This window comes from Myxocyprinus asiaticus, chromosome 28 (assembly GCF_019703515.2).
Source record: "Myxocyprinus asiaticus isolate MX2 ecotype Aquarium Trade chromosome 28, UBuf_Myxa_2, whole genome shotgun sequence".
Classification (NCBI taxonomy): Eukaryota; Metazoa; Chordata; class Actinopteri; order Cypriniformes; family Catostomidae; genus Myxocyprinus; species Myxocyprinus asiaticus.
The window spans coordinates 33,727,997-33,742,300 of NC_059371.1; the positions used below are offsets into that span (position 1 = coordinate 33,727,997).

The 14,304-nt window shown below is 38.7% G+C and overlaps 2 protein-coding genes across 3 annotated transcripts; one reads left to right on the forward strand and one right to left on the reverse strand.

Annotated features, from left to right (window-relative positions):
* Window positions 1-273: 273 nt before the first annotated feature.
* On the reverse strand, window positions 274-11,105 carry LOC127418657 (chromobox protein homolog 5-like). 2 transcript variants are annotated; one of them, XM_051659326.1, is made up of 6 exons: window positions 10,376-11,105; window positions 7,630-7,707; window positions 7,320-7,528; window positions 6,807-7,035; window positions 3,574-3,674; window positions 274-2,283 (listed from the first exon to the last, which is right to left on the reverse strand). In XM_051659326.1, the coding sequence occupies exons 3-6, from the start codon at window positions 7,454-7,456 to the stop codon at window positions 2,142-2,144; spliced, it is 609 nt and encodes a 202-aa protein (XP_051515286.1). In that variant the 5' UTR covers window positions 7,457-7,528; window positions 7,630-7,707; window positions 10,376-11,105; the 3' UTR covers window positions 274-2,141. The 2 variants fall into 2 exon arrangements, with proteins under 2 accessions (XP_051515286.1, XP_051515285.1); XM_051659325.1 differs by lacking the exon at window positions 10,376-11,105 and adding an exon at window positions 8,690-9,385.
* On the forward strand, window positions 9,529-13,980 carry hnrnpa1b (heterogeneous nuclear ribonucleoprotein A1b). Its single transcript, XM_051659324.1, has 11 exons — window positions 9,529-9,671; window positions 10,160-10,279; window positions 11,145-11,291; window positions 11,405-11,615; window positions 11,698-11,790; window positions 11,865-11,966; window positions 12,369-12,431; window positions 12,859-13,005; window positions 13,094-13,249; window positions 13,331-13,456; window positions 13,692-13,980. Exons 1-10 carry the CDS (start codon window positions 9,660-9,662, stop codon window positions 13,444-13,446), a joined length of 1,167 nt encoding a protein of 388 aa, XP_051515284.1. The 5' UTR covers window positions 9,529-9,659; the 3' UTR covers window positions 13,447-13,456; window positions 13,692-13,980.
* The last annotated feature ends 324 nt before the right edge of the window (window positions 13,981-14,304 follow it).

The window sequence follows — 14,304 nt, forward strand, 5'->3', positions numbered from 1 at the left end:
CCTTCCCCAGATCTGTGCCTTGATACAATCCTGTCTCGGAGGTCTACAGACAATTCCTTGGACTTCATGGCTTGGTTTGTGCTCTGACATGCACTGTTAACTGTGGGACCTTATATAGACAGGTGTGTGCCTTTCCAAATCATGTCCAATCAACTGAATTTACCACAGGTGGACTCCAATCAAGTTGTAGAAATGTCTCAAGGATGATCAGTGGAAACAGGATGCACCTGAGCTCAATTTTGAGTGTCATGGCAAAGGCTGTGAATACTGAAGTACATGTGATTTTTTCATTTTTTATTTTTAATACATTTGCAAAGATTTCAAACAAACTTCTTTCACATTGTCATTATGGGGTATTGTTTGTAGAATTTTGAGGAAAATAATGAATTTAATCCATTTTGGAATAAGGCTGTTACATAACAAAATGTGGAAAAAGCGAAGCGCTGTGAATACTTTCCGGATGCACTGTATAAAACGAGCTTCGCATCACAAGAGTAAAAACTTGTGTAATCTCTTTCATCTACAATGAAATTTATTTTGTACGACTCGATTAAAAAAAGACAGGGTTCTGGTTTTCCAAAATTTTCAACTGTTGTGTTGACATGACAAAAAAAAAAAAAAAAAAAAAAAAAAAAAACCTGTGCACTGAACATAGTAAAATACATCTAATGTTGCACATTTTAAAAACAACCGATGGCTCCGAGTAACTTTAGGACTGATCATGGCAGGAAAGGTTCACTTGTCATACAACAAAAGCATACAAAATAGAGAATAAAATTATTCTTAAACTACACAATAAGTTCAAACCTGTTTGAATGTTTCAAAACTCTTTCAACAAACAATTCCGTCTCATTAAAATAAAACCTTTGAAAATAACTGAGGATGCCACTGCTTTCAACTACATGCATACATAAACTAAGCTCTTTTTTTTTTTTTTTTTTGTAAATGAAACATGATTTTTGTGAACTGTTATCAGTAGATTCCATCCAGTGACTCCGAAGAACAGAAAAAGAAAAAAAAAAAAAAAAATCAAATCACTACTGAGAACATAACTGTCACTTGACCTTGATACACCATTTTATTGATTCAACTACAGGTTAAAATAAAGAAAAAGGTAAAATAAGAAACTGACATATGGTTAAACTATCACTTGAATGAGGACAGCCGTTCATGAGCCTAAACTGGGAATTGATTCACCAAATTAGCCACAAGAGGGGTATATATTGCCTTCTGAGCAAAGCAATGTAATGAGGAGAGAAAAAAAAAAAAAAAAAAAAAAAAAAGGTACAAACAGATAAAACGGTCTTCCAATACAAACTGGCAGAATGATAATTGCCTGTCGTCCTCAGTAATTAGTTCAAAGGCCAATTTTGCCAGTCAACAGTTATATTATTTTTTTTTTTTTACAGATATTAGTAGGGAAAAAGAAAATTAAATGATTCAAAGCTAACGATTAAATGTCTTAAAACGATCTCTGAATCTCCGTACAGTTAATTCCTCTATAATGTGGCTTTACTGTTAAACACAATCTAAACCCTAATGACCGCATTTTGGCATCTAAGGTTCCCCATTTGAGTAGTTAAAAAAAAGGTATACAGCAAAATTGTACCTGATCATAAAAAGGGAGAGACGGTAACTTCAATTGGGATGCAGCTTTCAAAATGTAACCAAAAATGCCATCACGTCTTTGTCCAGGGTTATAGATGTAAAATCAAAACTGATATTTTCAGTCAGGACAATACTACAAATCAACTGTGTGAATAAAGTTAAAACTTTGACATGTACGGTTCACATCTACACTAGCACACAATACATCTTAAGAACATAGTTGTAGGGGCACAAATCATGACAAAACAGAGGGAAGATCAGAGAGAGAAAGAGAAATCACATTCCACCAATCTGCTGCGGCCTCCATTTTCCATGAACATTTGGCTCACTTTAAGATGGCTCGAGAAGTTGTCTGATGGGAAATGCTTTTTTATTTAGGGTGGACGGAGGTTTAAGGTGGGCAGTAACCTCCACTACTAGCTGGCCGTTTCTTTTTAAATGGTCCGTTAAAAGTTGGCTATGAGAGTGTCAACAGTGTGATAAAGAGGACAAGGTTTGGAGGATTTGGTTTCTGTCCTCCCCTCCTCCATCCTTTAAACAGCCATGGCACTCTTCTCTTTCTTGTCACCATCTTCGTGCCAGGTCAGACGCTCCTCGTAGAAGGCAATGACAATCTGTGGGCACTTGTGATTGGCTTCTTTTGCAAGCACAAGATCTGCCTCATCAGAGTCCTTCCTGTTGTGGGACATAAGCAACAAAGAAAAGCATTTGCATTAAGTGAGGTACTACACAAAACAGCAATGGTGTTCTAATTTATTTATCATCCTGCACTGTATTGGCTTGAGTTCTAATCTAATCAAAAAATAAACAATTGCTTTGTGACATGAAAATTGACTGCGTTAGCTGTTCCTTTCTACTTACATTTATATTACATTTATGCATTTGGCTGACGCTTTTATCCAAAGTGACTTACAGTGCCCTTATTACAGGGACAATCCCCCTGGAGCAACCTGGAGTTAAGTGCCTTGCTCAAGGACACAATGGTGTTGGCTGTGGGGATTGAACCAACAACCTTCCACTTACCAGTTTAGTGCTTTAGTCCACTACACCACCACCACACCACTTAGAGAAGTTGTGTTAACCAAAAGTTTTCAGGCATTTACAGAATTGTAAAAACATTGACAGAAAAATGTAAAAAGCTAAGCTATTGGGACTATTTCTTGGGATATTGTTAATAAATCCAATGGTGGCCATTGCAAGAGTAGAATGAAAAGAAAGTGCCAATAACTCGCAACACAGCACCTCAACACTGAAAGAACTCTTGCCACAGTTTTCGTGATATAAATGTTGCATTAAACATATCAAGTCTCTCAACCTTTTACTGACTGATAAAAATAGACAATGATGTAAAATGTACAACCCAGTCAAAGTGATAATGATCATAGCTACAAAAGTGTAGAAAATAGCTCCTATGTTTTTCCCCTGAAGTACACTTATAATGTTAGTCATGATTTCTTTCACCAAAACGTCATCATTAAGTTTAAGTTCATAATTTTCCACACACTTTCTGACCCTTACAATTAAATGGGCTGTTTTTAAGCCACTTGTATGTGAAAGACCTCTCATCAATGGCTAACCTCCACATAATTGTGAAGTTCACACATCAGGGTGGGCCAAATTGCTGAGTAAGTGATGTGGTTAGTCATATGCTAATGTTGCCATTGTTGCAACAACATCACTTTAACAATTTGTGAATGAGCCTTTTTGCAGCTTAGTTTCCATAAATGGACTGTGGCGGGAGGAGGAGCTTAGCACTGTGACCATTTGAATGTCTAGATAGTACATCTCACTATTGCTTAAAAAAAAAAAAAAAAATCCTTTTTTCTATAGTATGTCCCCATTGGGTAAAATTCATAATTCCTGTAAGAGCTGTAAACTAAATGACTAGAAGGGCTGAGTTGGTACATAAGTGTTTTGAAAGGAGATATTTTGCCATACAATGACTCTCAAACACACAGTACTCACCACTTCATAAGGAACATAAGGTCTCCACAGGAGTCTGTTGCTCCAATAATCTTCTCTGGCTCCAGGCCTCGCTCAAAACCTCTTGCAACAAGGATCTCATCCTAAGAGGAACAAGGATGATGCTCAAAAAACCAACCAATGATTCAAAACAGACAAATGTTTCTTTTTCAAGTCCACACTAAATCCACTAAACTGGATCTTTACATCAAAAGATTACATATTTGAGAAAATTATTAAGCAAGAAAGAGATTTGAGCCTCTGGATACCCAAACCATACCAAAAATACAACTAAAATGATAATCCATCTTGAAATTGTAATTAAATGCAAATGATAAATGCAAGATCAAATCATTAAATTCCCAAAACAGTGTTTACCTATACTGTTTGGGCTCTCAAACTTACAAAACAACCCAGATGTTATAAAAATAGTGCCTGCCAATTCAGATTTTCCCCATCAGGATTTAAATAAATTCTTCATTACACAGTTCCAAGCCATAAACTAAATCAACCATGTGGACCGATAGCTTCGGCAGAAGCATTTCCATCGATTAAAGCTGCACTATGTATGATTTTTTGGTTAAAAATTTACAAATTGTCATTATTGATTAATAACATAAACAGTGTTCAAAACAATGTCCTTACCTTACCCCGATTAATTTCGGTAAGCCTATAAAAATAATTTGTATTTTGAGCTGTCAGGTCGGATTTGGCGTGAAATCGCTGGCTTATGTCATTCTTCTTTGCGTCAAGACGTCATGTCCATAAACACAGGAAAGTAGTACCAGCTGTCACGTGTTCCAGCGGAGGACGCTGTTCGTTTCAGTCAAACTCGCAGTTCAGAACAGCATCGCTGCAGGCTGAATGGATGTTTATCTGTTATCCGTTTGGCAAAGTTGTTTACCTGCTATAATGCTTGGATACAGTATGTTGTCTGGTAGGGTTGTCATGCTTTTATGAATCGAACATTACACGTGTGTTAACCAGTAGCGATGTATCTACGTTGTCAGGGGAAGTTACTATGCATGTTTACTAATACGTATGACTTCTGAAATTGACTTTGTGTACATATTATTTTCAAGTTTAATAAAGTATGTTTTATCCCCATTATTGCTCGTTTTATGTTTTTAGTTTACAGTGTTATTAGGCCTACAGTTTCACTTGCTTTATCAACTGCCGTGTTCATTTTTTCGTTTTAGTCACAGTTTTAGTTTTGCCGAAATTGTCCTTTAAAAATAGTCAATATTTCGCCATGTCATATTCATTCATTTTAGTCAGTTTTGCTTTGACAAAGATGACAGAAAATTATAGTCAAAGAATATCTTTTACTTGATGTTGATGTGCAAAATGGACAAAAATGTCAAACTGTAACAGATCAAGCTTATCAAATATTTAGAAAAATAAATAAACATTTTCTAATGTAAACATATATTAAACATATACTGTCCTTGTTGTGAAAAACCTGAGTTCCTGAAATAATAATGAAGACTAAATTATTAGCTACTTTTTAGAAGTTAGCCTGTATTCTGAATTATTCATGCTTTAGAGACTTATTCATTTTCCGAGAAAGGACACATTGCGTGTAGCGTGTTTCTTATGGAAACAGTGTATTCACAATGCAAGTTACGCAACGCAAATTACGCATATTCTGACTAGCGCGTCATTTAGTTCAAGTTCATTTGTTTCATTGTGCAGATGTAAGTTGTTCCATAAATGTTGTGAATATATTGATGAATCTCATGTATAAATAGGATGCGTTTTATTGAGGTATTTACTCCGTTTCAAAGTGCCCTACACACTGGATTCGTGGACTAGATGAATCCATATCTAATATCTCCTATTTACAGATTCTCAAAATGTTTATACTTTGCAGTATCATTTTTATCGTAATATTTTCGTCAACAGTATGCTTTAATAAAATCATAATTATCGTCATGTGTGCCTTTTTCGTCTTGTCTTTGTAATCATTGACGAAATCAAAAAACCTTTCCTCAACGAATGTGTTCCTCAGTGATTTCGTTGATGAGATTAATAATGTAAAAATAATGAAGTCTTACATTGAACTCAAATCAGCAGTATCACGACTTTCACCTCTTAAAGTATCAATAAACTTGAGTAATTATTAAAATATACTTGTAACTGGTGGTGATTGAGGAGAGTCCCCTGTTCTCCAAGCGATTTGAGTGTAGTGTCAGAAAAGTGTACAATTCATTCATTCAAAATATGTAAATAAGAGTGTTGTTTATCTTTGTCAAAGCAAGAAATAGTTCATATTTAAATGTTTAATCGTATAACATAATATCAACATGAAACTAGCACGTTATGACTGGTTATGAAACCATGAGATTCATCCGCCCGAGCAGTAGTGTCGAAACACGACAGACGTAACGTATTCTTCCGCAAACTGCTTCCAATTTTTAATTTTCAACCACAGATGTCGCTAGAGAGCACAAAGTTACATAGTGCCGCTTTGACAACCTCTGAGCTCACCGTAGTCTTTAAAGGTTAAGGTTATCATTAAAAATCAATTCCAGTAAGGAGAGAATGAATGGGATTTATACTTCTGGAACCCTGCTGCATAAATATGATGTCTGATTTTCCATTCAATGCAAGTAAATGGTGACCAAATTTTCAAGCTCCAAAAAGGACATAAATGCAGCATGATGGTAGTACATATGACTGCAGTGATTAAAATCCATGCCTTCTGAAGCGATACAATCAATGTTTGGTGAGAACAGACCAAAATGTAACTCCTTTTTCACAATAAATGTTGACATCTGCGGTCTACATGGCGATCACGATTTCAAGTCCAATACCACTTCCTAGCGCCATTTAGTACTCTGCGCATTTGTCAAGCACTAGGAAGTGTAATCAAACTTGAAATCCTGATCGTGCCTAGAGACTGCAATGGAGATGTACAATGAAAAAGGAGTTCGATTTTGTTCTGTTTTTACCCAAAACCAATAAGATTGCTTCAAAAGACATTGATTAAACCACTGGAGTCTTATGGATTACCTTAATGCTGCCTTTATGTGCTTTTTGGAACTTGAAAATTTGGTCACCATTCACTTGCATTGTATGGACTATCAGACATAATATCTCGGATAAAATATCTTCTTGTGTTCCGCGGAAGAAAAAAAAGTCACGTGTTTGAGACGACATATGGGTGAATTATTTGTATTATTCCCTTAAATCTTGAATCGCTTTGAATTGTGTGTATTTTGTTAACCCCTTACCTCCTTTTTCTTTTTCGGTTTGCTGCTACTCCCATTCTCTTCTTCCGAGTTTTTCCTCTTGCTGGTGGCGCTGCTGCTACTTTCTTTGGGGTGGGCCGCAGAAGAGCCTGTGCTGGAGGACTTACTGCTGGGTGTGCTCCCACTGCTCACCTTTTTATAGGTCTTCATGAACTCAGCAATGAGCTCCGGACAGTCCAGGTTCTTCTCTGGTTCCCAGGTGTTGTGTTTGCTGCAAGCAACACATGATTCATGCATGGTGAATTAAAGCTATCAGATTTCCTCACATTATAGGTCTTTGTACATGAAATACAACCAGGGAGCTTAAACACTAGGAGTATTCTGTAAAGACTTTTGGCATTTCCATTGCCATTTCATGTGTGGTAACACTTTACTTGCATGTGCAAACAGTCATCCAGAGTAGCACTCAACTTCCAGAGATGCGAACATACTATTACTGTTTAAACATTACTCCTATTACTGAACACAATGCTGTAAAGGTAAATTAAGACTTACTCGGAAAAACCTTTCCACTTAAGGAAATATTCTACCCGGCCCTTCACAACTCTCCTGTCCAACACCTTTTCAACCACATACTCTTCCTCAGAGGACCCAGCATCCTCATCTTCACGGTTCTGGTTCTTCTTTCCCATGGCTGATTTTGAACTTATTATTTCCTAGAAGCAACAGTGGCAGTGTGCTTCCTGGTTTGGGGAGGAAACCCACTGAAAGAGGTTTAAAAAGCAGTACAATGAGTCTTAAGGATAAACTTCTGTTAGCTGAACTGCTACGACAAAAGTCAATATTGGTGCTTTTCTCTACTCACCTAGTCTTCGGTTTCAGGGCGTGACCTCTGAAAGTGCAGAGATGATCCTAGGGTTACAGCATTCAAACAGAGCCCCCCCTAAGTAAACAGATAATTCAAGCATAATTACATTTAAACAACCAAATATGTGCAAAAATAAGCATGCATAACATTTCAGATTTTTAGGTGGAACACCCCTCAATCTCTGCCACTTCTTCGTAAACTATCACAGACAAAAGATCAAGTTTCAGAAATTACAGAATGACTTTTCGAGCTGTGAATGTGTAACTAAAACTACATTAAACGAAACTAATAAAACAGCATCTGCAAGGTGTGGATACGCAAACACTCTGCTGCACATACTGCTATCAAAACAGATGCAAACATTGCATGCTGTCTGATCAAACAACGGTAAGTTCAGCAATCATCTAGTCACTAGTCATTCACCTAATATACGTCATGATACAATTTCTATATTCATGTACCAAGAACCACATTTAACCAACTTTGCACTAGATATACTAGGATAAACCAGCCATGTGTTCTTATCATAAAGCCACTGAAGGATCTTGGCGAGCAAGGCCAAACAATGTGGGGAAGAGCCTAGAAAATCTCACGTTACCGAAATTGTACATTTAAACTAACAATCGATGAAACTATAGGACATAAAGGCATTTGAGCAAAGTATTTCCACAACATCACACCAAATATCACATTTGCGTGCAATGCTAACAGCATGCTAACATTTTGGTTAAAGAAATCCCATTGACTGCTACCGTTAGCATGGCTAAAAGCTCACCCTGCAATCGCAACAACAAAACAAAGGAATAAAATAGCATGTTTAGGAAATAATTGTATACTCGTTTGCAAATATCAATCCAAAAGCAATCTCAGCGAGTCAATGCCTGCAGAAAAACACAATGCCCGCTTAACAACACCACGGGCCACGCTAAACAGAACAGATTTCACCTGATCGTATCATCTTTAAACATTGCACTGACTGTTTAAATTACTCCCAAATGCAAGCGTGGTGTACTATTGTATTGTCTGACATGAATATAGATGACTATTTTATACTCACTGAGAGGTTTTCTGAGTTTTTCTATTCGTGTTGGATAACGGGACTGCTGCGGCGTCTCCCTGCACACAGGAGTTTGCTGTCTTTCGTGCATGCATGGCGTGCAGTTGTGTGTTCAGCCAATCAGCGCGCGCTTGCGCGGGCCACTCTCGCGCCAAAAACGGCGTCTTTTTTTCCTTGCCAAGAGAATGTAACCCAAGTTTTAACAATGTATTTTAACTAATGCACATTAAGGGGGAAATATAAGGTATAATAATATAAATATGAGCTTTTAGCACATTGCACAAATGCTTTATAAAGAAATAACATGCCTGCAATCTTAACAGCTTTAGATTTTTTTACATGCAATAACTGTTTATACTGTTTGGTGTCGTTTTTAAAATCAATAAAAGTCGTTGGGTTGCTAAATCTGCTTGGAAATAAATTTGGGAAGTGACAATAAAACATTAACAATAAAAAAACTATTTCTCATTATTTACGAAAGTTCCCCCATAAAAACACGGCACTCCGTACTGCGCGTTTTTAACTAAAACCTTTAGTAAAGAAATAATCTCGAGCTGGAAGTTTTGATGCAGTATCAATGAGATGATAACTTTCAATTAAATCACTCATATATTAAATAACATTCGTTTTATTTCTATGAATATTTTTATTTATTTATTTTATTTCTAAACCCTTAAAATAACTGTACACTCAACATTGCTCGTACAATGAAAGGTCACCGTCGAACAACCGAACCTATGAGCTGTTTTCCGATTGGCTGATTCTTGGGAATGGCATGAATCTAAACCAATCAGATATTCATAAAGCGCACAAACAAAAGCCTCAGCGGGAAACGTGAACCAATCATCTCTTCCGGTGGGCGGGACCAATGTTTATGTAACCTATTAATTGTATCTACCCCAAGTTCTCGGTGTGGCGTGTCTCTCGCCGACAATCCTGTGGCGCAGCACGTACAGAAACAGTCGGTAGGATGTCTAAGGAGGTGAGCTGGTTTTAGAACTGTAGTGTTCTTAATAACTGTGGATTTACTGCAATGCTTTCGCGTTTTCTCTCTGAGCGTGTACTCTTTTTGTATCTCTTTGTTAATGCATACAGCGTGCACGCGCCGCCATTTTAACGCGTGGAGCAGCACGCATGGGCCATATGGTTAAAGAGAAATTGTTTTGACGCAGATTGCACACATCGAACGAGTTTTGTTGTTTTGGAGAGTCAGTCGCCACCAATATATAACAGTCTTCCAAAAATGCGTTACTTTTCTAGTGCAAAGCGATTGACTGATGTAGGCAATATGACTCGGCACGATAATGGCGGCGGTGTTCTCACCTCCCCCAAAGTACAATGTGTATGCTGTCTTTAAACCCTTTAAGGCACTGCGTGCACGCTTTTTGTATCTCTTTATTTATTCAGTCTGATGCATTCCAAGAGGTCACACCAATTTGAGTGTAACTGTTGTTACGAAATTGTTTCCAGGGCCCACCACGCGAACCGGAGCAGCTGAGGAAGCTCTTCATCGGAGGGCTCAGCTTTGAAACCACAGACGACAGTTTGCGGGAATATTTTGAACAATGGGGAACCTTGACGGATTGTGTTGTAAGGGTTTTTTTTTTTTAAGTAAAATGTAATCTTTTCTGTATGATAATAGTGAAACTATTTTAAAGATTAACCAAAAAGAAAAATTACAATTACCTCATGTACTCACTCTGATGCCATCCCAGATGTGTATGAATTTCTTCTGCAGAACACATGGAAGATTTTTAGACGAATATCTCAGTTCTGTAGGTCTGTACAATGCAAGTGAATTTGAAGCTCCAAAAACACAAAGGTAGCATTAAAGTAATCCATATGACTCCAGTGGTTTAATCCATGTTTTCTGATGCGGTTTTGGGTGAATACGTGCCAAGTTTCAACCCATTGAAACTCGTATTTACGATAATTCCAATAGCATGTGAAGGCAGCCTTAGGCACAGTTATGATCTAGAGCTTGATTACACTTGCTAGTGCTTGACACATGCACAGAGCGTTAGATTGCACTAGGAAGTGTAATCAAACTTGAAATCATGATCACCAAGGAGACCGCAGATTTATTGTGAGGGGTTTTTTTCGATTCCCGTCTCATCCCAAATGGATGCGTTTGCTTCAGAAGATGGTGATTTAAACCACTAGAGTTGAATGATTTACTTTATGCTGCCGTTTACATGCTTTTTGGAGCTAAACATTTTTGGTCAACATTTATTTGCATTTTATGGACCTACAGAGCTGAGTCTTCTATTGTCTATTTTTATAAATCTTCTACTGAAAGTCTTTACATGGGATTTTATGAGAGGAATTGAGAATTTTCATTCTGGGTGAACTATCCCTTTTAATTTGGGGGTTGAAGTAATTTTACTTTGTCTCTAGACATCACTTTGATTTTAGTAGTGTTTCATTCCTCTGACTGTTTGTGTACTTGTTTAAGGTAATGAAAGATCCAAACACAAAGCGCTCCAGGGGCTTTGGCTTTGTCACCTATTCCAGTGTGACTGAAGTTGATGCTGCTATGGATGCACGCCCCCACAAGGTCGACGGTAGACTCGTGGAGCCCAAGCGAGCAGTGTCTCGAGAGGTGAGTGTCACACCCCAGGCTATTATTGGGGTTTCATTGAAATGCAAATCCTGTTTTAAAGGTGTATATGATGCAAGTGCTTAATTGTTTATCTTTTGTGCTACAATGCCCAGGACTCAAATAAGCCTTTTGCCCATACAACTGTAAAGAAAATCTTCGTCGGTGGTATTAAGGATGACACTGAAGAGCACCATCTTCGTGACTACTTCACTGATTTTGGCAAGATTGAGGCCATTGAGATAATGGTTGACCACAAGACTGGAAACAAAAGAGGCTTTGCCTTTGTTACGTTCGATGACCATGATTCAGTCGATCGCATAGTCAGTAAGTGTGGCTTTGGAACTCCACTTATTTGTAATATTTAGACTTGTCTTTGCAATATTAACTGCATTATCTTTCCTCTTAGTTCAAAAGTACCACACTGTGAATGGACACAACTGTGAAGTCAGAAAAGCCCTGTCAAAACAAGAAATGCAGAACACAGGAATGAACATGAGGGGTAAGTTGATACAAATGTTAAAAAAATTTTATAAGGTTTACTCTGTAGTAAATGTCGGGTTCTTCATTGTGTAGGTCGTGGTGGGGGAAACTTTGGTGGTGGCAGATTCAACAATGGAAATGGTGGATACAACAATGACTTTGGAGGTGGTCGAGATGGAGGTTTTGGTGGAAGAGGTGTGTGCTAAAGTGAACTCAAACCCCCCCCCCCCAAGCCGGTGCCACACTAGCAAACTCAAAACAACTTAGTTTTGGTGGCGGGTGTTACACTTGCTGACTTTTGCTATGATCTCGCTCTTCAGTCAGGGGTGTGACACACTTGCCGATACAGGTCAACTTGAACGCCTTTTCCGTAAAAGAGGCTCATTGGTCACTAAGAGAACACGAGTCTTCCCTTGCGACCAGATGATTTATTTTTGTCATTGGATCCTTTGCGTCCCACTGGCAGACACTTATGCACACTCTATCGCTTGCCTACAGCCTAGTGATATGTTAATGAAGCTCACACCTAAAAATCGCTGGATAATTTGGCTACGTGAGTTAGTTACATAAATGTTTACACTACCCTTTCTTTCTCAGGAGGCAGCAGAGGCGGTGGAGGTTATGGAGGTGACTGCTACAACAATGGATTTGGAGGCGACGGTATGGGTTTTGTCTTAGAAAAATGCACAGACAATTTGGTTTTGCTGCAGGCCGGAGATCTCCAAATGGGGGTGGAATCTCCAAAGGCGGTTGGGGGCACTCCAAGTGAGTTGCACCAACTCCAAAAGGGGCTGTTACTACTTCGTGGTTAGGGGTTCTCTATATCTTTGCTGGCGGTTTAGAGCCCCTGCCCCTTTTTGGCACGCTGTTACTCCCAGTCATTTAATGAGCTCACCAAGAGACAAAGATTTACATGCTGTTCATCAGACTACAGTTGCACCAATCAAGAAATCACATGATGACAATGTTTTGTCTCATCCAGCTATAAGTTATTGTATGTGTTGCTGAAAGAAATGTAGTTGCCGGTATGCTAAGCCATTATTTTTTTTTTCCTCTCCCCTAAAACGTTACTGTGCTTTTTGTCTAGGTGGTTATGGTGGTGGTGGCGGTGGTCCTGGTGGCTATGGTGGAAACCGTGGATATGGAGGAGGTGGTGGAGGCTATGGCAACCAGGGTGGTGGTTATGGTGGTGGCAGTGGCTACAACGATTACAACAATGGCAATTTTGGAGGTGGTGAGTAGATTTGCTTAGATGCTTAATCTAGGTATCTTATGCAAGAGGAATTTTAGGATCACTGAGCTTTTGTGGTAAATGTGCATAGGTAACTTTGGAGGTGGTGGTGGTGGTGGTGGCGGCGGTGGAAGTGGTAACTACAATGACTTTGGCAGCTACAACAACCAGCAGTCCAACTATGGCCCTATGAAAGGAAACTTTGGAGGTGGAAGTGGTGGTGGAAGGAGCAGTGGCCCATATGGTGGTAAGTTATGTGCACTCATGTGGGTGCAATAACCTTTTTCTTGTTACTTAATCCTAAATGGTGTGCTTTCTCCCGCCTTAGGTGGCTATGGCGGCGGCGGTAGTGGAGGATCTGGTGGTGGATATGGTGGTGGTGGGTCTGGTGGTGGATATGGTGGTGGTGGCTCTGGAGGCAGCTCTGGAGGCAGACGGTTTTAAGTTCTAAAAGGTTTGTATCCCATTCTTTTGTCTGCCCTGAATGTAAACTACACTTTGCAGATAACCATTAGTTTTTCAGGGTTAAAATGCCAACACAGTCTTAAGGACTTTAGTCTCTTTATAGTCTTCTAGAGGACTAAATCCTCTATACTCTTCACTGAAATGTAACCTTGTTGTACATCTGGTGTACAAACAACCCTCAGGTAGTGTGCAGCTTAACAATTGTTGTTCATATTGTTCAACAGGACTGAGGGCTTTAGGAGAGGAGAGCAAGAGACAGGGCAGATGCAGGTTTACATCCTAGATCTGCTCCGCCAAACAGGTGTGGCAAGTTACAGCTGCCACCAGAAGAGATGTGTACAGTAGCGCTATCATGTGTGGGACATCATGAATTTTGTCATCATGCAGACTTATTTTATATTGTCTATGGAAAGCATTCCAATGAGGTTTTATGTAGAGTTACTTTCAGTCGTTATGGATTTTGATTTATGTAACCAAGGAGAAATAAACATCCTCTTTCTGTTTTTTTAAAAAGCTGTGCTGTTTAGTCATTTGGGTTTCTGGGGGTTTTAGTGTAGTACACTTAAGTATGACTGGGCTGTATAGATCAACATCATTGAACTAATTTGTTAGACATGATTAAGCTCAACTTTTTGGTGTAAGTAAACACTGGCTCAATGCTGCGGCTGTGCAAAGGCAAAATGCAGCATTAATGCTGTCAATTGACTGAAATTGTGTCTCTGGAACTAGGGTCTGTGCTGTGTAAATGAGATCTGCACTAAAACAGCCACTTAAGAGTAAAATTTCAGGTTCACTGACATTACTGTGCGTCTTTTGCCTTTTGTAGGGCAGCGACAA